Genomic DNA, 27,301 nt, shown 5'->3' with positions numbered 1-27,301 from the left:
ACTGTATAGGTTAGGAAGAAAAAGATGACGTGTTTTTTACACCCTTTTAACATTTACCATTAAAATTATACAACGTGAAATTGTGTTTCTGGATTTCTTAATTCTTCAATCAAAATTTTTAAATAATCTCAAACAACCTTTATTGCCCTTTATTATAATATGTATGCGTGTCGATACTCATTTATCAACAGAATTTTAAGTTTACGTGTATAATAAGGACAGATCTATATAGCCTTCGTAACATTTAAAGTAAGAAAAAACTCAAAATGTTAATCTCTCAAATTCAATAACTTTATTATAATATATGAACATTATTCATTCTGTATTTCTAACAGGCAGGATGTCTTGTACCATCTTCCAATAAAACTGTCCTTCCACTTTTGATAAACTTTCTTCCACAAAAATGATACCTATAAATGGAAAATGTTAGGAAATTTAGGCATGTAGTTTTAATTTTATTAGTTCACTTACACTGTAACAGAAATCTAATATATCTAATGTAAGATAGCATATTAAATTAACTTTTCTCCCAGAAAGTACTCTAAATGGCAATGTTTTTCGAAATTCAAACTCGCATCCACATTTTCATGCGCGTATAAAAATAGGTACCGACCTTTCATCCCGTTTAAGAGATTGTGCTATCACTCTCTGTACTACTATGGATTGCCCGAAAGAAAACCAAGAATAGCTATTGGAACTGGAAGCATAACTGATTGAAACACTTTGAATTCTTCCAACATCAACAGATGAGAAGAACAGCTTTTTATACGAAGGTGGAACTGCACCACTGAAATGTAATATTAGGCTATAATATTGCAATTTGCAATCTTACCACAGACAACTGCCATCAGTGGCGGCTCCAATGGCCGCGACTTAAAAATGTATAATAATACTGAAAGAAAACCTCTTCCCGATACATGTTGGAGAATTTATCTTGTTATATTCCAGTAAACCAAATTGTAAATAGGTAAACCTATGAGATGATCATAGTAAACAAGTACGTGTCGACTGTAAGTCAAATTTTACGGACAGGATCCAAGGAGCAGTTGTAAAACACGGATATTGAATGGTATGTGTTTCTTTTTCTGTGGTTATTGCTGGTATGTGTCAGTCAGTATCATCAAATCCCAATATTGAAAGATTTCCGGATGTTTACCTGTTGAATGAAATATGATGAGTTCGACCACTTGAACCAATAATAAATAATTTTATAGTACCAGGGCTCACATGTCTAGCTACAGAAAATTCCACGTAGTAATGGTTCCCTGAAACGAGCAAATGGTTTTAGAAGGACTCTCAAAAGTCAAAAAAAAAGTCTAATGTTATAGTGTTTGTTCCACAATATGCAGCGTCATAAGTACCTGAAACCTTCACAATCCCGAGTAACCAAGCTTGCATACCTAATTCTAAAGTGCTACCATGGAAATGTCTTTATTGTTAACATTTGGCGGAGGGTTGCTTCCCTTGAAGTTCAAATACTTTCTTTAACAATTACATTCCTAAAGCTAAGGGATTATTCCTAAAGCTAGAAACATTTTGAACACCATTTATATATCGATGGATATGAATTTGATATGGAATATGCAATTGGTGATTTGATTTTGTTCAGGATAGCTAAACAATACGCCTGGGATGCCTTCCATGGATCACCACACTAGAAAGTGGTAGCCTAGATTGTATGTACAAATTGAAATAATACTCACCACAAAATGGCGCCCTATCATTGGTTTGTAGATAAAATGTTCCCTTTGATCTATATCGAGCACCATCTAAACCCATCCGTGGACAAAACCTATTACCACAATCTAAACATTTCCCTGTATCAAAGTCACGCTTTGAAGAACATGGATATGAAATAAAAGAGCATGGTCCGTTGATAGATTCAATAAACAGATCACATGCTCTGTCGTGGCTACATCCTAAATGGTTTTCAGCACCTGAAATAAGTTATAGAGATTGAAAAGTAACGATTTACGGTTTGGCTTATTATCTCCGAGAGCTTCGCATGCCATGAATACCCAAAACAATAGTAAACTGGTTTGACAGGCTCTTGTTCTAATCATCTTCTGACCGTAAATTTAACAATTGGAGGTATTCTTGGATTATGAAAATGGAAATGAACCTACTCTCAACTCCGTTACTGAAAGCATTAGACATGACATCCATATACGTCTCGCCACCACATCCCGGTTGGTGTATACCACCATTAGGATAAAAATCAGCATGGCCAACTGCTGTCAACATACCATAACCTACAAAAAAGTTTATAATGGTTGTCTTTTGCGTGTTAATTTGTAATATATTTCAGGAAAGCAGAAACAGACGTGATATATATATAAAAGATGTATTTTGGTTCACAGACCTTATTGGGCTGACACATATAGGACAGACAACAGTGTGCAAGACTGCGACGAAAACATGCCTTTAAGTTTTCGTGGGATCTAAAACATGATTTCAACCTATATTAAATTTAAATTACCACTAAATGTATTGTATGTAGAACCATCAGTATGTATAACATCAACATAACGAGCATCAGTTTTATCAAGATGTACTACGGTGGATGTATCAATAAAGTTTGGTTGAGCGGGATCAAGGCCTGAAAGAAGAAAAAAGACAGAATCACTTCATGACACATCACACTGTTGAATCATTGAGTATTCTAAGTAAATATCAGCGTTATTAAAGGGGCTCCTTATAAACACTGTTTACAAGTAATGCGTGGGTTACATCGTACCAAGTAAAAATTCATCTGCTCTCACATAAATGAGTACATATCGAAAGAATCGGCTTCAATATATTTTACTTCAAATCACTGCCACCAATACATGTACAGAAATCTATGCCGTGTTTGCTACTATTCAACATCTCAAGACATACCTGTAATTCGTCCAAGATCCGGAATGAGGTTGCCAGCATATCCAGCTACGTGGGCTCCCAAACTGTGCCCAATAAGATGTACCTTTCTAGCTTGCAGAGATGTCGTGTTCAGGAGGGTGTTAACAAATTGGCCTACAACAGCCCCAATGACACGTGTATTGGAAGCTGCCTGACTGTACGGAAATCCAGCGCCATGTCCCCAACCAACAACTATAACATTCATCACATCCTGAAATTATACAACTATATAGATCTCATCTGTATTACTAACTATTTGGAAAATACAGTCGTCATCAGAAATATTTGACTCAATTAACATGTATCGGGAATCCGTCACGTGGAACGTGACCTAAAACATTCTTTTCAGATCTTGGATGAAAAGTCGAGTCACATCTGGAACATCTAGATCTATATTTGTACCTTAATTCTTACCTTTCTTATGAGTTCCTTTGCTGCTCTATCAAGCCAAGGTGCTGAATAGTCCTGGAGAAATCCATGGATTATGATTTTAGTATTGATTCCTGGATTGAAATCACCATGAAAAGTTGGTGTTATATCTTGAGGAGCACCATCATGTTGTCTGGTATATAGTTTGAAAACTGTTTGGATAAATCCAGGATCTTGGGGTAAAATTCCAGTGTTGTTAAATGGAGGTAGAATATCAAAACAACCTATCGTTGGATAGCAGACGTGTTGTCCCTGCCCTGAAAAGAATGGATAAAGATGTCGGTAAAAGGAGAGGGTACCATTTCATTTTTTCAGATTGTGTCTTAACCAATTCATTTTGAACTGATCAAAGAGATGATGTTTGTCCTGCGATTCCACAAAAACCAACTGTTTTGTGACGTATAAATAGCAAATTACATTGTTAGCAGCTTTAGCTCATGGCGTCTATACGGTTAAGCATTGCTATAATTACAAGAACCGCAGATATTTTACGGTAAATTTTATACTACAGTTTGAAAACATAATTTTGAAAACATTCCACAAATTAGCTAACGACGCGTGTTTGGATAAACCATCATATCAAACACATTAAACAACAAGAAGTCGACATCGATAATATTCTAAAACAAAAAGATCCTCAACTGAACTCATCTCATGCTTCTGACACGTGTTTCAGATAAGCAATCCTCATCACGGCAGCTACAGGGTTGAAAAAGATTTATCTATAAGAAAGGACATCGAATAAACAAATCTTCCAAAGAAGAATGCTTACCATGATGAATGGTGAAAACCAAGCAGAGGAGAATGACAATCTGGTTCATCATAGGTTTTCTGCGTTTCTATTCAAAATTATACTTCTGTTGAGAAGTCGGTCGGGTTAAAATTTCTGTTTCCGGATTCGACGGAAAGGCCAGAGTGCCCATCTCCTTCTCAAGTTCATTGTCAAGAAAAGTATGTATAAGTATAAGTATTTTTAATTCGTTCACAATTGCAAGAAAACCGAGAGACATAGGCTATGTTTCGCAATTAGACAATGAGTTCTGTGAATTTAAGGCGTATATACAACATACAAGTATATATATTTCTTGTAGTTATATGGTCTATAAAAAACCGTGCTCACACATTAGTTTACAATTCTAAATACGTTTTATTTATTTCTCGTTGATGTATAAGTTTACACTGTGATGGTCGAAAAAGTTTCCCTGATTGACATATATTTTCTGATTTTGTCTATTAGTACATTAGTACCTCATTTAGCAATTGTAGATATTATCAGATCAAGATAGATATGGATAATATCTACCGTTGCTAAATGAACATGATTAGTCGTATAAAGAATCAAAGAGGGACAAATGCTTAGATGAGAAAAATTTACATTATAGCAATTCACACTTGCGGACAAATCTTGCCGTTTTGCCTGGCATTAGTTGAAATATGTGAAGTTGCTTTTCGAACCCATGTAAGGGGAGACAAGATGATGTGTCAAGGGAGATAATTTGTTGTGTTCAGGAACAAAATATTAAGGCAATAATTATGCGGTGTCGGTCAATTTTATTTGTTAAATGTAAATGACAACCATCTTTACCTTTATCGGTGATTTTTTTTTTTACACTAGATTAGGTAACCAGACTTTCGGACCTCTACCAATATCGGACAACATATTTCGGCATAATCCGGCATCCGGCATAATCACATTAAAAGAAAAAAACGAGAAATAGAATAGGTTGTTTTATTCACAGCAATTAACAACAACAAAAAACTATTTTTACATCGATATTTGGAGAGAATAATCATGTTCTTTACTTGACAATGGAACTTATATAAAGTTATGTACAAAATGGTTTTTCGCTAGTAGTTCTGAAAAAGAAAACACCTGGAAATCCATGGTGATCAACTCTATGCCCAAAAAATGGACACTGCGTTGTCTGGCATGGTACGCAACTGGACGGAGATATATCTAAATGGGACCAACAATGGTACATGGTGTAAGTACAATTTGAGTTGATTGACTCGGTGAATAAATCTAAAGCTCGGAGATGACTGCATCCAAATGCTCTTTTGAGCGCTGAAATGATAAAGAAATTCTGATGTAAAGTACGAAAAATGTCAAAAGAATACTATTTAACAAATTGTTTTTGTTTTTGAGAAAAGGCAATTGACCTTGTCAAGGGAGACAGTTTGCTGTGTCAAGGGACGTTATTATGTATTATCTATAGATCATAATAAAGGACGATATTCGTACTGTAATTTTACCTTTCCAATTCGGAGTACCATAGCTAATTAAGCTCCAAACTCGGGAAATAAATGAAACAGCACAACCTGGCTGGTGTTGTCCACCATTTGGATAAAAATCCACTGTACCACAACGCTGTAAGATTCCTACACCAACAGGCTCTCCTGAAATTTATTTTATGCATTAAGGAATCCGTAATATCGATATGCCAAATTAATAAAAGATAGCTGAATTTATAGAGAATTAAATATTACGAGTGTCACAAAAAAGTTACTAACCTATAAATATAGTTACTATAGGATCTGTGTAGGTATGAATAACATCGACAAAAATGGCATCAAAGGAATCCAAACGAACAAGTGGGTGTTTGCCTTCAAAAAGCGGAGCTGCAGGATCCAATCCTACAATATGAATATTACGTCTGACACTTCAACTATTCATTGATGTGAAATGTTTGTATATCAAACCCTGTACAGAAAATTTTTTGAAAAAAAGGGATTAAGAATCGTACGTCCTTCTTTTCTGCATAACCACCCGATTGTATAACTGACTCGTTGAGAAATTCAGTCCCCAAAAATCAAATGCTTAAGGTTATGATATCAGATAGTTTGTAAAATCCTGTATATTTGGTAAACCTTAGTGAAGTCGGATTGATTTGAACGGTTAGTGTAACAACACTTATATACCGACGTGTTGATTCTGAAACTAACGAAAGGAGTTACTACTTACCAGTAATTCTGAAGATCCTGAATTGTGGTCTAACAATATGACCAATATAACCAGCAAGATGTGCTCCAAGACTGTGACCTATCAGGTGGAGATTTTCAGGTCTAATACCATACGATATCAAAGATTTAATAAACTCAGCAGCTAGCACTGCTACCAGCCTGATATTTGCCACGGCCTGAGCATATATTAATGGTAAAGAACCGTTCTTCCAATCCAACGACAGCAAATTCATTCGCTCCTGAAATGAATTTGAATATCTTAATGTGACAGGTTTAATTTTCCTAATGTGATCGACTCTTCGATTTTCTGTCACAATTTGTCATTTTTTCTGGTTCAAGGAATTTGTAATTATTATCATTATTCTGTTGAGGTTCAGAAAGAGGCCATTAAGGTCTAGACATTGTCTATGTATCCTTAAATACAGTACATGAGCAATGTCTAAACCTTCACAGACAATCTCCATATTGTTGATCCACAGCTAGCATCTCTTTAGTTTGATTTTTAGTATGATGATTGCAAATAACAATATGACTATATATTTTGTTACAATAGGAAGATTATAGTCCAGTGTAAGAAGAATACAACATAATACTTGTAATAGTTTGACATTAACTAAATGCTTTCTAAATAAAAACCCTTAACGCCCAAATTGGTTAAAATATATAAAATTGTAGTGTAAAATGTCATAGAACTGAAGTTTATAACTTATTCCTTATATGTCTATCAAAAAAGCAGTCCATAACTAGTTCGTTTGTTTCAGGTTTAAACCATTTCTTAGTATTGCTGTGTAGTTAATGAAGCCAGCTCTATGTGTGTCACTCCCTTTAAGTTCGGAAATATGTCAGACCGTAATTAAAACGAAGCGGGAACTAGAATGCAAGGAAATTGGTTATTATGTACATGACAGAATTAAACTTCCCAGTTTCAAATACAACTACCGGCTCTATTAAATTTGTAATACTCTAATGATGCTAATGAATCATCTATAGGCTCCAGACACGAGTTTGAAAATAATGAACTAAAAAAGAATATCTCACCCCACTTCTGGAATATTCTGAAGTCATCTTGATTATCCATGGTGTGCGACCATGATCTTGAAATCCGTGGATCAGAATTTTAGTTGGAATTCCAGGAACAATAAAGTTATTTAGTTCTGTTACAGATACATTATGGTTTAACCTCACTGATACGTTATATCGTGTAAAAATTCGGAAACCAACACCAAGATACCTTGGTTCTTCTGGTAAATAAGACTGAGAATTATTCCAAGGATATGAGGTGTTAAAACAGCCATATTCTCCATAGCACTGGATTTGAACCCTTTCTCCAATCAATGAAGATAGCCACCAACCTACAAAGGAAAAGTAGATTTAAAAAACTGAAATAAAATGTTAAGATTATTATGAGCAAAATATAGTTGCATGGGAATGTTAACCTGAATTTCCTTCGTTGATTTCAGAACGTTTCACAAAAATATAAAATACTAAGTAAAATACAATATTTTTGTAATAACCTACTGAGGATATTATACTGTTAACAAATATCCCTGTCCAGATATTACTGTCACGTTTTCTCTAACTCCAGTCACCAAATAAATTGTACATGTGATGAACACTAAATTTATAAGGAAGAGATATGCTGACACGCCCCCACGGAATTAAATTGAAATTTGAAATTTAAAACTACATTAGACCTTATAGTAAATAATCATCATGTATAGTCACGTGCAACGCCCTCTTAACCACGCCTTTATTCCAAATATAACATATTGGAACTTTTATTAACTGTCTGGTAACGCCCAGATTTCCATAAATTATTTGTTTAGTATTATAAATATTCTAACTGCATATCGATAATACAATAAACATTATATACGCAATTTAATTTTGATCATCTGTGTAAAAGTTCAGAAGATGTTAAGGCAATGCAATAAAGAACCAGTCCTGGTAGAAATAGGGTTCTGGTCGTATGATTTTTTTTTTTTGTCTTTCATTGATAAACTCAATACGTTTTTAAAATTCAATGTAATTCATGCAAAACTTTAAGTGAGCGATTATACCATTGTCCACTAAATTTGGATTAGTACAATTAGGTAATAAATAGGAAATCAGAAGTGACTTCTGTTAAAATATTTTACAGCATGACTTCAATGAAAAAGAATGACGGGCCTGGCTGGGATACTATTATATTGCTTATTCTAGCATGTTACCAAAATTACAAATTTTTATTTCAACTTTGGCTTTTGTAAAGTTCCATGTGAGCTATAGTATGAAATTCCCAAGAATAATTAGAGGGCTTTATCACTTTAAGTAAGCAAAACCAAATCGTAACTTTTGAGAGAGAGAGTATTATATGGTAAAAAGGGGTGGTGTCTACTACACATTACAATAGGAGTGTATTTAAATCTGGGAATTAATACAATAAGATAAAGTGAAATTAAATACTGGTATATCATTTACATTTAATTACATAGCTCAGTTTTAAATTCAATCACATCATGTTTATCTTTCCATTTGGTCTTTGTTTTCATTAACTGTGTATAATTTGTATGTAATTAAATTTTTGAAAAAATTCCCAGACAATTTTGCTTACAAAGCCATTCTAGTGTGTGTTTCCATAAGCTAAACCAGATCACCAATCCTATGAGAAATAAATGCATCTATTATAAGTATAAGCAAATTGCAATTATATAGTTGAAAAAGGAATTTACAATAACCATTGGTATTGATATGGCATAGCCATACAGCAATAGCTTATAAGAGTTCAACTGTAAGTCGCTGGTTTCCATTACTCTACAAAGTCGACTTTCAGGTTTACACACACTTGTAAGCGGTGCTGTCGGTCTAGAAAAAAAAAGATTCTGCACCAACACTAAAAAGAGTTATTTGTAGCGACAATGGCCTCACCATTAACCTACCAGGTACAATGCGGTTCCTTTTTTATTTTGGAAACAGGTGTCTGACTACAGGGGCGTTGAGAATCTGACGCACTTCTAATCAAGAGTTTAAAGGGAAATTCCTCTTTTTTTGTATGTCGAAAAACTGTTGGCATCCAATATGTGAAAACCAAAATATATCCCATTACGTATCTGAAAGTTTTAGCTAATAAAATCCAGCCGTTAATTTTTTAACACCAAATTTTACGTAATAACCTTTTAAAGTTCGCTATGCATTTTGCAAGCTGTTAGAAAACTACTGTACGGATTTGAGTAAAATAAATGCCTAATTGTAGAAAAATTCAACTATATAAAACGAGCCATTATAAAGCCAATCACCGAAACTGGTCAAACTGCTTAAATAACAATTAGTACTCTCAGTTTTTAATTAACCTTTTTTAAAACAAAATCTGTTTGATCAAGAATATATATTGATATAAAAAGCATACTTTAGAAATATTTTCAGGTATAATTTACGACGTTTTTGATAATGAAAATGTTTTACAAAAAAATAAGCGGAATGCTCCTTTAAGCACCCATCTTCCAACAACTGTTTAAATCCGATTGAAATATCCCACGTCTGAGAACTTACTTTTCCGCCAACTCTTGTACCTCCAATTTTCAGATTTTCATATAAATTTTCAAGTGCTGTAATAAGAATCATCCAGGCATTTATTCTTTTACATTATCCTCTTTTGTTTCTGTCATAATACTTTATCTTAGATCTGCACTGAATGGCATGAGTGGAATAGCATGCATTATATAGTTCACAAATAAAAGTTATTCTAAATAACATACAGCAAAAATTATTTGAAGAAATTTGCATGTTGATATTGATATTGGTTTAACACAGATATGTTTATAAGAAAAACATCTTACCATAAGCGTGATTTCCACAGAAAATGAGAAATGTTAATATGATATGACGTAAATAACTAAACGCCATAATGTTATTATTGCTATAATATAGCAGTATATAAATAGAGCAAATCAAAGAAATGAATTTACAAAATGTTGAAATTGAGTCCGTTTTGTTCTGAAGTATGAATTCAGTTTCGAATACAAAGAATCTATTATCTAAACTGATTTAACAACGGAACACTTAGACATATGTATTCCAACTTTTTCCTCTATGATGGTATAGGTTACTGGCCTCACATTATGGGCGTTTCAGAATTAGGTGTATATTATATAAATTCATGTTCAATTTTATGACTTGGCTTCATAAGAAATATATCATGGAACACGATTTTCAGCAACTTGTGATTCGTTTAAACAAAGAAAAAGCTTTGTTTTATTGTAATATACTGGAGGCCATTTGATTATAGTATTCTACTTCCTTCATGTGTGGTTTCGTGTAATTTTTGTCACATAAAGACTTAAAATAAGTGCATTTTAATTGAAATGAACTCGTTTTAGGATGGTTTAATGCCTTAATTAGTCTAGAAACAGAATTTTTGTGCAATTTCAGACTTTATTTCAATGATATTAATTCTAATTGGGGTAATAAAAATATAAATTTTACATGTTAGGTACTCTACGATAATGCTTCTGGAATTTGCAGAACTTCATAAAAAAAACATCACTATTTAAGCTTACATCATATGAGACCTATATATGGATACTAACTATATAGGTACTTTACTAGGTTTTTAGTTTAATGTATATATATATATAGACATTAAAAGATTTTTGCGTATTCCAAGAGCAAAGTTCAGTTAAGTCATGTGATACATGTGTTTTAGATCAGGCATCCTTTGTTACAAAAAAATCTATTTATAGAATTCATAAAAAAAGTTATAATTATTTGAAATAAATTTGAAAAGTTTAATTTTGTATTGTGATCCGGAATGACATCCTAGATGAGGAAGAAAACTCAGTAAATATCTTCACTCATAGTATGAAACCAGGAACAACGCTTTGTGAAAGGATATCAATGTATTTCCTCACGATGTTTTTGTTTTTTAAAAACTAATGGCTAAATATGATTAAGTTATATACGGTATGTGCACACAGTAAAGCAAAAGCATCATTCTCTAATGTGGAGACTGGTTGTCAATGCCATAAACAATAATATAACATTTTTGACAAGATAGATATAAGATTTTCTATCAAAACCCTAGACTGGTTCAATCTGACGGCAAGGTTTTTTTTATTTATTAGGTTATTTTTATGAATAGTGAGCCCTATGTGTTATTCTAATCAAAAAACAATCACGCGTTGGTGAAATCAAACAATTAAGCCAAATGTTTTGGATTAGCCTACATAATAATATTAATGAAAATTGAAGCGATTGAATAAATCCTATTTTCCTTCGTAAGAACATTAACAGTTCTGCCAAAGATGAGCTCAACTAGTTACCATGGAATTGAAATGATGCATATTCCATTGTTAAACTGCACAAACATTACGTATTTGAATAAACTAGAAAACTGTGTAATGTTTCACATAAAAATCTACCAACACAATTTGAATTGCTAGAAAATGTTAGTTTATCTTTGACCTTCTACAATTTGATGAAATGTTGGATTGTAGAAAAGAAACAATCACAAAACTAACATCTAAATATACTATTTGATTAATTTTGAGTATGGATTTAATTCATAGATTTATAGGATAGCCCAAGTCTTATATAACTCATTGGGGATAGCTATGTTTTATTCACTGTATCTCGTCGACTGGCGGGAGAGAACTCTTTGTTACTATCCGATCACGAGTATTTCGCAAGTAAAATGGTACCCTCATATAACCACTTAAGTTGGTCTTCAGAGATTCGAAGCTAAAATTCTGATTGCGTTCTGCTACGTTCGAAATGTTAACTGATAATCCATCTACTATAAAACATTTTGGTGGTCTTTTTAAATTGCCTCCCCTGTCAAGAGCTCTTGCATATTAGAATTCAATAAAGCGATACACCAAATCAGATTATCCAGACAGACATACTTTCCTATTGATTGTCTATATAATTTATGTCTGGATAATTAAAGCTTTCTGGTGTTGACATTTATTTCTAAAAGTAATATGAAAATGGGCGAAGCTTCTGACAGATTTTGCTATGTTTACAGTTGTGATTTGGATGTCAATATTGAAATCAAGATGTAAGTATACGGCCGGCTAGGCCTATATCCATAAATGTTTCTTATAATTTGGCCGCAGGCTCTTGATGTTCTGTCAATATTAATAAAATATTGGCAATGTGGAGAAAATAGTGTCAGCAGTCAAGTAACCTAATTTCGTGCTAACACTGATTAATAATTTATATGTGCGACCTCTCGTGACCTTTGCTTTTTTTGATAAACATGGGTTATCAGTACAATGTCGGCTAGCGGAATGAATCCAGTAGTTTCAAGCAAGGTAAAATATATTAATGTAAACCTTGACATAAAAAAATGGCAGATTTTATCTCCCGAATTTCCTTATAATCCCAAGTTCTAATTTGAATTCCAAGTAGTATCGCCTGCTAGAATATATTCCAGTGAACAAACTAGCGGATTCCATATCAGCAAAAATATTTTTTAGAACACAAAACATATCTTATGTTGTTTCAATGTCTTTTAAAAATAAATCACTCTTCCGTTTTACATATCTTATTTTTTCATTCAATATATTTATATCAATAAATCATTTATCTTTGAATAGTGATGTTTTGATTGTCGGCTACAATCGATTATACGGTCGTTGAAAGTCCAGCAATTTTACTAATTGATTCTCAACTGAAAGTCGGCGACAATCGATCGTTGAAAGTCCAGCAATTTTACTAATCGATTCTCAACTGAAAGTCGGCGACAATTGATTATCGGTCGTTGAAAGTCCAGCAATTTTACTAATCGATTCTCAACTGAAAGTCGGCGACAATCGATTATCGGTCGTTGAAAGTCCAGCAATTTTACTAATCGATTCTCAACTGAAAGTCGGCGACAATCGATTATACGGTCATTGAAAGTCCAGCAATTTTACTAATTGATTCTCATCTGAAAGTCGGCGACATCAGCAAATAATGTTTTTTTTTTTTCGTCCAGACAAGATGTGCGTTATTTTACAGCAACAAATTTTTCAGATATACTGTCATTGGGACGCACATCGCATGGGAGATAAGAATACATTTGAGGTTAAAGAAAGGCTACCACTGTTGTATTTATTTTTTGTACTAGTATTAAAATTACAATTCAAGAATAAAAAAAACTGGTAACTTTGACGAAACTCGATGTTGAATCCTCAAATGCACGAAAATAAGTTACAACACTGTATATAAAAAAGAGAAGGCTTCCAATGCCATAACAGGCACAAATGTAAACAAAGCTGTTTATTTGTTGGTGAAAGTTTTCTGCTTTACTCTGCTTAATTATGACTCCAGTGTACGTTCTATTGGAAATCAATAAGTAGTTTTTTTTTTTTTTTATCTTGTACATAAGTAGTACTTGCCATAGAGCACTTTTCTGTTGTTTTGGAAAATAGTCAACTTCCATGAGCAAAACGCCATTAAATTGATCATTGTTTGCTGTTTCTTTTTGATACTTTTTGTCATATATTTTGTCTTTATATGAATATAATGCATTAGATGCTGTACATTTATGATTATTTATAACCTTATATATTAATTGTGATTTCAGTGGAACTCTTGAAGGTCAGAGAGACAGACCAAACTATAAAGAATTGTTAGAAGATCCCATGTTGAAATTCTCAGGAGCTTATCAAGATTCTTGTTCTGATTTATTTGTTACTTGTCAGATTTATGCTGATGGGAGACCACTCTCACTACCAGTATCAACTTCATACAAAGCTTTTAGTACACGATGGAAGTAAGCATTATTTAATTGGACTGTGGTAATATGATTTAATTAAGAAAAAATTGTTGGAGATTGGAATCTTCTTTGACTGTCTCAGAACATGATTATCCACAACATGGGAACCATATTCTCACTTTAAAAAGTAATACAGGTTGCCGAATTTGAGTTGAAGCAAATAATGACCTGACTGTATCAAATGAAATTAATGGATAAAATCTATTTTGATAAACAACTTGTGACTCTTTGGCAATGACAGTAATGGTAGTGCAGTATTTTTTCAATGCATGTTAACTTTGAAGTGAACATTTTGAGAGTTATTTTCAGTTGGAATGAATGGGTTAGACTTCCAGTCAAATACAGTGATTTACCAAGAACTGCTGTCCTGGCTCTTACAATATGGGATATTTATGGTACCAACAAATATATTCCTGTTGGTGGAACAACCATGAATCTGTTTGGTAAAAGAGGGTGAGTACACTGAAAAACACTGGTATTAACTAGCTGAATAGCTCATTTGAGTCTGAGTTGGATAGTTTCCATCTGAGACAAGAAAATGGGTGATCATCTTTCAACACTTCAATTTCAAATAAGAGAACAATAAAGGAATAGAAAGATCTTAGTCAAATATGTGTTCTTTCATGATAATTCATGTCTTATCATTATTCATGCCTTATGTGCAGGAAGGGATGTCCTCGCTCTTTTTTAAATCTGATAAAACATCAACCCTCAGGTTTTTTATTAATGATATTTAAAACCCTTTCTCTTCGAAATCTCCCTTTGGTTGTGGGTTTTAAATATGATAAAGCCCTTTTGCTCTATACTTTTTATATCAATCTTTTTAATATTGTAGGACCTTTGCTCAAGGCATGCATGATTTACGAGTTTGGCCAAAAGTTAAAGCTGATCCTTCAAGAGTAACAACTACACCTGGTAAAGTTAAAGATCCTGCTGACCAAATGAGTCGTCTAGCTAAGGTTTGTAGTCAGAAGTGATAAAAATTAAGTGTCTTAAGGACTACAGCTTTGATCAGATTGCTGCAATTTACTACTTTCTTTCTAAAGACCTTCTATTTTGTTGATTTCTCTTTTTAAATTAGCTGAATTTGGAATGCTTTACAGTGTAAATGAGACGGAGAACAAATACTTGTTGTGTACCAAAGTCATCTGTCTACTGATTGACATATTTGCCTTTCATTATTTATGTTGAAAAAAAACAAATTGTACAACGAAATGGTTAAAATATTTAAAGCAAAAAGCTCAAGCTTCCCTGAAGTCAATATTTATTAACTCAAGAGAACTATGCTATAAACAAAACACTAGTTTAAATGCTTACTCACTAACCTCTCAAAATTATACAAATTTTTTACAACCTGATTTTTACTGCAAGGGTATTAATGCCAAAATCTTCCTCCATTAAACACTGATAAACTATCATTTTTATCAGTTCCAGAAGGTTATGAGTAGTAATATAAGTCATAAAAGTCCATGTCTTATTTGTAATTTGAATTAACCTAGATTTTATTCTTATGCAAATGGTATTTTATTATACATATATATAAATATGACTGGTTAAATATGGTTGTTAAAATTAAGATTTTATACACCTGTATGAAAATATGGTTATATATTGCCAGTCAACATTCATTGTTAGCAGGGTTAAAGTTACAGTTTCCATCAGATTTTGATAACATTTTCTGTGGATATGCTGAATGATAAGGTCTTGCAAGTGCTTAATGACAATGTATTGAGTTATTGCCCTTTGCTTATTTGAATGAGATTTGAATGAGATTACAATGGGGATCAAGAGTTTAATTTAAATGATTCTTGGTATTATATAGTTTTGCAAAACAAACTGTGATTGATTTCATCATCGTTTTTAGTGAGTACAATAAATCCAAATTGTATTCATTGTAATTGTAAACTTGATTTTGATTGCAAAATTTGTTTGAGATGGAGCATCCATCCATCTGGTGCCATAAATTCAAGTTGAACAGGAATCTGGTGGAGCTCCTTTAAATTAAACTATATGTATATATATGATGATTGATAATTATGATTGGTGAAGAATATAATCAATACTGGTCCAGCTGTCACTTGATTTACAATCAATATAAACAACTATTTACCACACACTTTTTTCATCACTAAGTTTTTCACAGTTTTAATTTTATGTAACAGGTAGGGATTAATTTAATAACTTTAAAAACAGGTTTAAAGACAGAGTACTGTCCAGAAATAGGTGATATTTCTGTAAGTTTTCGATATATTTATGTAACAGGTAGGGATTAAATTGATAACTTTAAAAACAGTTTTAAAAACAGAATACTATCCAGAACTAGGTGATATTTCTCTAAGTTTTAGATATATTTATGTAACAGGTGGGGATTCATTTGATAACTTTAAAAACAGGTTTAAAGACAGAGTACTGTCCAGAAATAGGTGATATTTCTATAACTTGGTTCTTGTGAAAAGCATACAACATGGATAACATTGTGACTAAAGAATATTAGCACCTCATACTGTTTTTTAAACAGTTATAGATGGACACTCAGTTGTTCAGCTTGCATTTTTCACTTTTTAATTTTTGTTGAACACTTTCATTTGAATGTTATGTATATAACAGTGTTGTTTAATGGTACTCAATTTCTTTTTTGGGACAAATAGGTATCTTTGATTTTTGATTAGATAAGAAATTTGATATTTTAGACAGAAAATATATGTTGTATTTCTAACATAGCTTCAGGTTACATAATTAATTAAATTGAAGTTTATTATTATACTATTCATAAAATTTGAGGGTAATTAAATATGCTAGGTCAAGGTTAACATTTCTAAATAGAATAACTAATTTCAAGGTGTATTTATTTAGTTGGTCAATCAATATAAATACAAGTCTTTCAAGTTAAATGTTCCAAAACTGATATATCTATTGGCATTTTTCTAATGACAATTTCTATGATATTTTTTTAAATGAAGTTGATATTTCTCCACATCAAGCAAACATAAACTAAAGAACTCTATATAAGCCAGACCTATCAAGTAATTGACTATTTAAACTACTAAATGAGGTACCCTAAATTAAAATGGACAGTTCATGGTTATATTTTAAATTATATCAGAATGTGAAATATACTTTAATTGCTGAATCTGACTAGATATTCATTTATTGTAAATACTAGTTATTAATTAACAAAATTTTTTGTTCTAATTTAAGCTAAGTAAGAAACATCGAGATGGTCACATGGTTAAGGTTGATTGGTTAGATAGGCTAACGTTCCGTGAGATTGAGATGATCAATGAGAAACAGAAGAGAGACAGTAATTTTATGTATTTGATGATTGAATTTCAACACATTCATTACGAAGGAACAGAGTTTACAGTTATATACTTTGAAAAGGTAAATAGAATTACCCCTTTAACATTTTTTTTAAACCAACTTTTGTGTCATGAGCACAGACACAGTTCGAGTGTACATCTGGGGCTTGTCAAGATTTAATTTGTTAATGGAAATACTGGAAAAGGTTTTTGTACAAAGTCTTACCTCCACAAAGTTTTCCACCACTGGTTTTACTAGTTAGAGATTTTAACAGTTTGCACTTGATTTGGACATTTTCTTTTTAACATTTCACCTTTCTAATATAAATGAATGAAGCTTCCAGCTAACATATCATAAACTAGAAGCTTCAAGATATACAATGCTCTTATCTAATCTAATCTTCTAATGTGTTATCTAAAGTTCTTACCAAATTTCTTACATTTTATAGGATGGTGATAAACCATTTGAATTTAGAACACAAGCTGATATAGTAACAGTACCAGATCCTGAAATATTACTAGTAACTAACTTTAATGTTTTTACAGTAACTTAAGCAGATCATTCTACACAGTGGCAGTGTCAGGAACTGGGGGTATAAATGTAGTGCAGCTGACTGATTTAACTGTCAGGGTTGAGATTCAAAATACTGTGGAATTGCCAGAAAGATAAGCCTCAAATGATACAATTTCAAAAATGTATAGAAATCTTATTTTGTTTCCATGAGTAAGATAAGAGTAGAAGACTTGGAATTTCAAATTTAAGATTCATACCTATATTATAAGGTATAGTTATTAAACATTTCATATTATTTTACCAGGAGAATTTGGTAGAAAGTAAACATCACAAGTTAGCTCGTAGTTTACGAAGTGGGCCAACAGATAGAGATATGAAACCGGATGCTAAAACTAGAGATCATCTTAATGTAAGTTAAACTTTTAAAAAAAGCTTTATATGTGTATCAGGATTACTTATAGCACGTTTCTACACCAATGCCACTTTTGCTGTCCCATTTTATGATTGATGGTATTTTTGATACCAGATTATTTTCATCATTATCATAAATAACATGGATAAGGAGAAAGCAAGAGAGCTTTTTATTATAATTATACCTTATTATATTTTACATAGAATATAGTGGCGTATCCACCAACTAAACAGTTAACTTCAGAAGAAGAGGATTTGGTGTGGAAATTTAGATTTTATCTTTCAACACAAAATAAGGTTTGTTGTAAAATATGATATATGAAACTGTGAACCTCAATACAAGTACAGTTCTGACTGATTATGAAGTTATTGATAAAGTCAAATGAAACTTAGAATGCTTGTGTAGATTTTGTTTTCACACGAGATTTCAAATAATTTTAATGTTGATTATTTTATATTCAGCAAAATTTACTGCCTTCATAACAATATGATTTCTTCACTATGATATTTGTTGTGTTTTTGTGAGTATTGAATATATAGCGTACTATTGGTTACTTTCACTGATTTATTTTAGGCTTTAACTAAATTTTTAAAATGTGTCAACTGGAGTTTACAACAAGAGGCGAAACAAGCTTTAGAATTATTAAATAGATGGTCACCTATGGATGTTGATGATGCTTTAGAATTACTAGGACCAGCTTTCACTCATCCTGCTGTGAGAAAATATGCAGTCATGAGACTGAGACAAGCTGATGATGAGGTAATTAATTTCATTAATTAAATAACAAGTGTTCAGATATATTTTTTTTTGTGTTTAGCTAACTTATCATTTGGGTCTTACTGATAGCATTCAATTTAAGTTATATATACCACCATAAATAAATTCAAAAATTTTATCTTTTTGTTATATAGGATTTGTTACTGTACCTATTACAATTAGTTCAAGCATTGAAATATGAAAATTTTGATGAAATTAAACAAGGTTATGATTCGGTATCAATGGAAACCTCACCAGGTCCACCTTCACCAGAAACACCAGCTACACCAGAACGAGACAGGTAGAGTTATTTGTACTTACTTTTTGAAGGAATATTTTGTGAATGATTGAAATGAGATGATTTTTGACTCACATTCATTATGACTTCATCTATTGATTACCAAAGAAAAATATAAGTTTAATCGAAATATATGAAAAGAGAAATAAAATCTGTTTTAGATAATGTTAACTGCAAAGGTTCAATAAGAGCCTTTCTACTCCTTGCCAAAGAAAATTGTTCTTTTTAGCCATTAGCCATGCTTATTTACAGATTGGTTGGTTGGGAAAGTATTATTAATTTTGAAGTTACTTGATTTTAATGTTTTACAGAACTGCAAGTATAATGTCGAGGACATCATCCCAAGATTCTATATTAGAGGCTTTAAGTAGTGAAATAGATCGCGATGGTACACCAGAAAAAACACTGGAGGATGAGGTCTGTCTATATTTAAACTTAAGTCATAGACTACATCAAACTTAGTGCTTAGGGCATTTCATAAATTTTTGTTGATAGTGATATTTTTATCTTAATGACAAAAGGGTAAAAAATTAATCAATACAGTAGCCCCAAGATCAGATATCAATAAGCCTGTTTTCTATTTTTACACTGAAAGTTTTTGGAAACAGGCTTATGTCATCCTCTCCTGATGATACACATAAACAAACGACCTGTAATTATATTATATATTGTGCATTGCCTTTGAAATTTAAAAATTATTGTCTTTAAATATTGTAGATGGATTTAGCAACATTTCTAATATCCAGATCTTGTAATAATTTTGTGGTTGCTAATTATTTTTATTGGTATGTTTCATACAATATTACTTTAATTAGACAAAAAACAATTTTTTGATTGAAAAATACAACTTTGACTCTATTGGTCATGATATTCCAATATGACAATTTCTTTAAGAGTTGCCAAAAAAAGTCCAACCAGCTTTCATGTTCATGTGACAAAAATCTTTATAAGAAAACAATTAGGAAGGATGACTGTTTGAGGTTATTAGATAACCAATGGCAATGGTTTTTAGAGCACATGCCCACCCATTTTTGCACACTGCCAAACAAAAGATGAGGCTGCATATAGATGGAGATTTGGTCTACATCATAAAAATGAAGGCAAGATAAGGATGTGGCATACTGGAATAAGCTATCATTCAATTGATATTTATAACAGAAATTGATGGAGATTTTCATTATTCTAGGTATTTAAAAGTAGAATGTGAAGATCAGACTACTGCAGCTAAAGAAGATGTGAAGATAAAAGATATGTACTTAACAGTATTAAAAAGATTCAGTCAAGCTTTATCTAAGGTAAATCTTGTTTCAAGTAAATGTGTATATATATTATATAACTTGACAGATAATGAAATACATATAATCATGCATGTATATTAAACTCTAGATAAATGCTAGGGAGAGCTCAATTTCAACCAGTAGTTTCACTTTTCAGAATGATCTCAATTCTGGCAGTTGTCAAACATAGATGTGGTATTAGGATTTATTTATCATAAGGTACCTTTGAATTTTTTTCAGCGCAACTCTGATTCAAAAGCTAAAAGATCAATGTTAGCTAGTCAACAGTTATTTATAGATAAACTAGTAAAACTAGTGAAAATAGTCACTAGAGAAAGTGGTAACAGAAAGAAAAAAGTAAGTTTTAAACCATTTTACTCCATATGAATAATTTTCATGTATATTTTTCACAAGTTACCTTTTTCATGTCCCCATTTTACTCTAATCCTGAAAGTCTGGTATTTCAATTACTCTACATAGAAAATAATACCATGAACAATCTTTGACAAATTCTATAAAATTTTGGGTTTTTTACTCAGGATCTTAAAGTTAATAGGTTGAATGATTTCATGACACAATAAGGAAATGACAAAATGCATTTTATTTTGCAGATTGAAAGATTACAAGCTTTATTACAAGATGTAGATGTATGTAGAATTAATTTTGCTGAATTTGATGTTTTACCCTTACCTCTAGATCCTAATGTTAAAGTAACTGGTATCATTCCTGAATCAGCCACGTTATTTAAGGTATAGTCTATCTGATCTATTTGTTTGCTGAAAGCAAAATGTCGAAATGTCAATTCTTTTTTTTTTTTTTTTTTTTTTTTTTTTTTCGATTTTTACACACCTTCCTGAGTTTAGACTACAATAGTTGCAGCAACCATTCAACATTCACGAACCTTAGATATAGGCGACGATGTGCATAAATATATTTTGGATCTTTTTTGCAAAACCGGAAGTGCCACAGTTCAATATATGGAAGAATAGATAATCGGCTCTAGAAGTCGTATTTTTCGGTCGATTTTCTTTGGGTTTGCATTTTTGGAATCTACTGTTAAAATCTGAAAGAATAGCAGTTTCAAAATTTCAAAATTCGAAAATTTGTCGCAGACATTTTTTTTGCCAAATTTTGAATTTTTTTCAGTTTTTTTGCTTTTTGTCTGATTAATCTGAAAAAAATTGAGCAAAGACAGTTTAAGAATGTAAACAAAATGGTACAGTCAAATTTTCAATTTCACTTCCGGTTTAAACAGGAAAATGAATATCTTCCGGTGTAATTTGTATAGGACAAAAATTTTTATGCTGATAGGTAGACAAAGTTATGACAAAAAAACCGAAGAAAAAAAAATCCGGAACAGACGTGAAACTTTGGCCGCCATTTTGATTTTTCTGAAATGATTCGATTTTTATTCAGACATAATGGCTCATTCGATTTAAATGATTTTGGTGTCAAATGAAAGAAGATAAAAAAAAACATGACATTAGGTAGCCGTTTTTCGATTCTCAATTTTGCTTTTTTGCAACATCCGGTTGAATTTTTTCAAAGTTTGAAGGGTCATATCTCGTGATCTTGAACTTTGATGACCTTGACCTTCATAAGGTCAAAGGTCATTGACCTTAGCTATCAGTTAATACTTTGACATTTGACCTCCGACATGTACTTCCCGTTTTATAGCTGTCCGAAAACAGCCAAATTCGCAACTTTGGACTGCTCTAGCACATGACCTAATTAACCTAGAGGGTTAATTTTTTCGGATTCTTAATGTGCTTTTCATGCTCTTTCAAGTGATTTATAACAATCGTTTTTTAAAGCAAAATTGAAATTCGTGAATTTTTCAAATTTGAGTTTTTTTTACAATATTTCTGTTTCTTTGAGCTTGGTGTGTATATATCTTATGACCTATTTTATGTAGAACATTGAAACTTGGAACACAACAAGACAATTTGAATATGAATTAACCTATGACAAAACAGTTGAGGTGGGCGTGGCACATCCGGGTTGAATTACTAATTGTTTACATTTTGGGATACATTTGTTCAAAAAGGAACTTTGCACACAATTACCTCATGATTTTGGCCAGTTTGTGTTAATAGGTCAATTGTTTCAGCTTTATAGTTCCAAAAAAGGAACGGGTTTTGAAATTTCAATTTTCTATTTTGACCTTTATTGACTCTTGTTGACCTATATCTTTTGACCTGTATGATGTAGAAGCTTTAAATTTGGAACACAACATAACATTCAGAATATTAATTAACCTATGCAAAAGAAATTGAGGTGGGCATAGCACATCCGGGTTAAATTACTCATTATTGACAATTTTGGCAAGGGACATAACTCACAACGTATACATTTGTTCAAAATGGAACTTTGCATACAATTACTTCATTCGTTGAGCCATGTTGTCTTAGAAGTTCGATTGTTTCAGCTTTATAGTTCAAAAAAAGGAACAGGTTTTGAAAATTCAAAATTTTCAATTTTTGACCTTGACCTTTTTTGACCCTGATTTTTGTAGGATCAAAGGTCATTCACATTGGCTATCTATTTATATTTTCATATTTGCTGTCCTATCTCAACTTCTGGTTTTATAGCCGTATATAATTAAAAATTTTGATGACTTGTATCTCGTAACCTTGACCTTTGTTGACCGTCTCCCTTTCAATGTCAAATGTCATTGACCTTGGCTATCTTCTGATACTTTCATTTGTGAGGTCTGTCTACTTCCGTTATAACAATCTTCCAAACAATTCTTCTCAACTTTAGACAGCTCTTGCGCGTGATGTAATTATCGTAGAAGGTTGATTTTTTCAGAGTCTTTTGCATTTTGCTACATTTGCAAAGTCCCACTCTGTGCCACGTGTGGCTCTAGTATTTTATTATAGTGTGTAATCTCTATAGGGGAATACTTTCAATAAAAAGCATTTTTGAAACATTTTTTATCAGGGTTTTAATTATGGACAAGCACTGTCTCACTTGTGACAAGAGCACTGTTAAATTACACTTTTTTTATTGTATGAGCTCTTTTATTTATAACTTTATAGATGTTTATATTGTTTTCAGAGTGCATTGATGCCATGTAGATTAACATTCCGTACCACTGAGGGAACTGATTTTGTTACTATATTTAAACATGGAGATGATTTAAGACAAGATCAATTAGTCTTACAGAGTATACAGTTAATGGATAAGGTACAACTTATCTCAGCTATCTCTTGAAAAAAAATATTACCTAAGATTTCTAGATATTTAATTATTTTGAGGAAGAGAATATTATTCTGATTTTATAAACAAATTAAACTCTGATAATGCACCATGGCTGTAATGTCAGAGAAATGGGATTGAATGGATAGACCTTAGAAACAATTGTTAAAATGAAAGACTTTTATTTTTCAGCTATTACGAAAAGAAAATTTAGATTTGAAAATGTCACCATATAAAGTATTAGCAACTAGCAGTAATCATGGTATTTTCATTTTCATATTAGTTCCTGGATTTGAAATATTTCTTCTGCAAGAAAACTTCTTCCATGAATATTATCAGTTTATTTGGCAACTGGAAGAGTGGATTAAAACATTCCGTAAAGTTTTTTTTTAGTGTCAAAATACATTATTGATGGGGTCCAGTTATCAAAATGTTTTCTTCACTGTATAATAAAGCTCGATTTCAATACTTAACGATTATGAAGCTTCTATTTGGGTGCTCTTTTTCACCTTGTGTGAATTTCATTCTAGGTTTTGTACAATTTGTGGAGTCCTCAGCTGTAGCAGAAGTCCTGTATAAAGATGGCAGTATCCAGAACTTCTTCAGAAAACATAATCCAAGTGAGAATGGTCCCTATGGTATAGCACATGAAGTTATGGATAATTATGTTAAAAGCTGTGGTAAGATTAACTTTAGTTTTTTGTGCTTATTCTTGGCAATAACGGAAAACATTAAAAGAAATTTGAAGTGTGTCATTAATTTACAATATATAAATTACATATATAGTTGATTACCATATATTTTGGAGAGAAGTTACTCTTTTGAGCAATGGTACTCTGCCGCCACATGATTAATGGAAATTTGGTTATCTTTAGTTTATTAAAACTACAATTGAACAATTGTCTTTCTGTATAGTTTGTATATTCAATCTGTGTTCTAGTCATGTGGTAGAATATTACCAGAAATATACTCTGTTACTAATGATTAATTATTCTTTTACAGCTGGATATTGTGTAGTAACATATGTATTAGGTGTTGGTGACAGACATTTAGATAATCTTCTATTATCCACTAGTGGTAAGTCTAGACTAGTTATTATTTGTATTGGGGGCACTGATAGCATCAATTTGTACCATTTCGATTTTCAGTCAGCCTTTTGTGGTTCATGCAGTTCCAAAAAAAAAAACCATCACTAACTGCAAAATATGCTTTATCACATAAGGCCCTTTGCGAGTATTGATGTCATCAAACACTTAGTTTTAGTGGAATTGCTGGAACCAAAGACATCTAAAAAATACTCATAAAAATGTCAGAAAACCACTTTACCATCCCTTTAACTCCCCACCGCAAAATAACTTGTCTTGTGTGCTTTCCAATCCGTTTTAAGGGTCTTCAACATGAACAATGGCACATATACTTGATTTTTTGTACCATCTGAATGGTCATCCCCCTTGACCTGCAACACTTCTGAAGATACTTTTCATTCCTTTGAAACGTCTGCACATATTTGTGATTTGGAATGTTGCATTTAAAAAAATGTCTTTAATCTTATAAGTTTACAGTTCTGTATTGGTTGACTTGAAGTTTCCTGTTCTTTTATTTCAGGAAAATTATTCCATATAGATTTTGGATACATATTAGGTCGTGACCCTAAACCATTGCCTCCACCAATGAAACTTAGTAAAGAAATGGTAGAAGGAATGGGTGGACCAAATTCAAAAGATTTTCATGATTTTAAGAAACATTGTTATACAGCTTTCCTTGCTCTAAGAAGGTACACATTTTGGTTCCCTCTTTCTTGAGCAAAATTAGTATTTATAGAAGCCAAGGAGTAACTAGAACAGTATTACAACCATGTTAAGCTGCATGACAGCCTGGTGAATGCCTTAAAACTTCACAAAACTTTACACATTGGAAATTAGTACATACACATATAAATGATGCTTTTTTCAGGTATTCATCTGACTTTTGTTAGTCACAACTTATTGCATCCTATAGCATAATAATAATTAAGTACTTTTTTGGGGTCAAGGCAACAGAACCATGCATGTTAATATATATTCAGTTACTTTGATTGTTTGGATCTGATATATGATAGTTTGATAGTGTTTCATAAGAACAATTATTCTTTCAGATCAGCAAATTTAATAATGAATTTATTTTCTCTGATGGTAAATGCCAATATTCCTGATATTGCGTTAGAGCCTGATAAGACAGTTAAAAAGGTAGGGGAGTATGCTGTTGCTTACACCAAATTTATTTTTGCATGACTATGGTAAACATTTTTTGAAAGGTACACAAAGAAGCCTTAAAAGGCATCAAGAATTTCTAAAACCAGTTATCGGATGTCAATATCAATGATGAGCTTATATATACAGTGCTATAGTTTAACTAACTAGTAATAGCTACTATTATTTGATCAACTTGGCAATAAGGTAATCAGGTTTCATGAAACATGAAATATAAAATAACTCTAATATGATTTTTTGTAGGTTCAAGAAAAGTTTGTATTACATTATACAGATGAAGAGGCTGTACAATATATACAAAGTTTAATAGATGTCAGTACATCTGCTATGATGCCAGCACTTGTGGAACAATTACACAAAATGGCACAGTACTGGAGGAAATAATATAAGATGACTTTAAAATGATCAACATTCCTTCCCAATATTTGTACTTCCATAATTTGTTTAAAACTTTCATCTAGATTTAAGATTGATTATATTGTAGTTTATATTTTCATCTATTTCAAAGAGCTCATTTTGTTGCTGAAAGAAATCTAAAATGACAGCTGAATAAGTAATTGCAGTCTAACAAGTATCAATAAGTGCAGTCTATCAAGTATCAATAAGTGCAGTCTATCAAGTATCAATATGTGCAGTCTAACCAGTATCAATAAGTGCAGTCTATCAAGTATCAATATGTGCAGTCTATCAAGTATCATTATGTACAGTCCGACAAGTTTCAATATGTGCAGTCTGACAAGTATCATTATGTGAAGTCTGACAAGTATCAATATGTGCAGTCCAACAAGTATCGATATGTGCAGTCCACAATTTAAGTATCAATATGGGCAGTCCGACAAGTATCAATATGTGCAATATGAAATCATAATATATTTATATTGAAGATTATTAGATTGTATATTAATGTTATTTGTTACATTAATGAATAAATGAATAAATGGATTGATTATCAGCTAATGTTAACTCACCAAACTATCTCTCTGAGTCTGCTCTGGCCACTATAATCTAAGAAGGTGGTTGCCATACCTCCAGAGAGTTCACCAAAGAATGTAGGGTGCAAATCTGTAATTCATTCCATTCATTTCCACATTATGAGCATAAAAATGCTAAAAAAAAATTCACAATATAAAATTGTCTGGTTTGAAAGTTCACCCACAACTTGGGAGCATATGGGTAAGCTTAGAATGCTGCTTCTGGACTGTGAAACTAAAAAAGAAAATTATCCATTGATAGCTTTCATAGCCCTATGTGTAACACTATTATCTCGTG

At 32.0% G+C, this 27,301-nt stretch overlaps 2 protein-coding genes across 2 annotated transcripts; one reads left to right on the top strand and one right to left on the bottom strand.

The window, feature by feature from the left end:
* Positions 1-1,614: 1,614 nt before the first annotated feature.
* LOTGIDRAFT_102176 (hypothetical protein) lies at positions 1,615-3,579 on the bottom strand (the record flags this gene model as incomplete). The annotated part of the gene is made up of 5 exons (XM_009045756.1): positions 1,615-1,937; positions 2,127-2,252; positions 2,480-2,599; positions 2,881-3,109; positions 3,313-3,579. Coding segments are annotated over 5 exons (1,065 nt in total), but the record flags the coding sequence as incomplete, so codon positions are not given.
* Positions 3,580-12,251: 8,672 nt separating this feature from the next.
* On the top strand, positions 12,252-26,984 carry LOTGIDRAFT_181298 (hypothetical protein; the record flags this gene model as incomplete). Its single annotated transcript, XM_009045755.1, has 22 exons — positions 12,252-12,322; positions 13,835-14,023; positions 14,336-14,479; positions 14,862-14,985; positions 17,225-17,407; positions 17,775-17,846; positions 18,144-18,248; positions 18,455-18,547; positions 18,825-19,010; positions 19,163-19,308; positions 19,638-19,726; positions 20,033-20,090; positions 20,492-20,600; positions 20,823-20,939; positions 21,194-21,331; positions 23,643-23,771; positions 23,976-24,045; positions 24,314-24,463; positions 24,786-24,860; positions 25,389-25,557; positions 25,918-26,008; positions 26,276-26,984. 22 exons carry the CDS (start codon positions 12,252-12,254, stop codon positions 26,414-26,416), a joined length of 2,649 nt encoding a protein of 882 aa, XP_009044003.1. The 3' UTR covers positions 26,417-26,984.
* Between the last annotated feature and the right edge of the window lie 317 nt (positions 26,985-27,301).

The sequence above is a fragment of the Lottia gigantea genome, assembly GCF_000327385.1.
Source record: "Lottia gigantea unplaced genomic scaffold LOTGIsca_1, whole genome shotgun sequence".
Taxonomy (NCBI): domain Eukaryota; kingdom Metazoa; phylum Mollusca; class Gastropoda; family Lottiidae; genus Lottia; species Lottia gigantea.
Note: the sequence above shows the minus strand (reverse complement) of the source record. Positions and strands in the feature narration are given on the sequence as shown.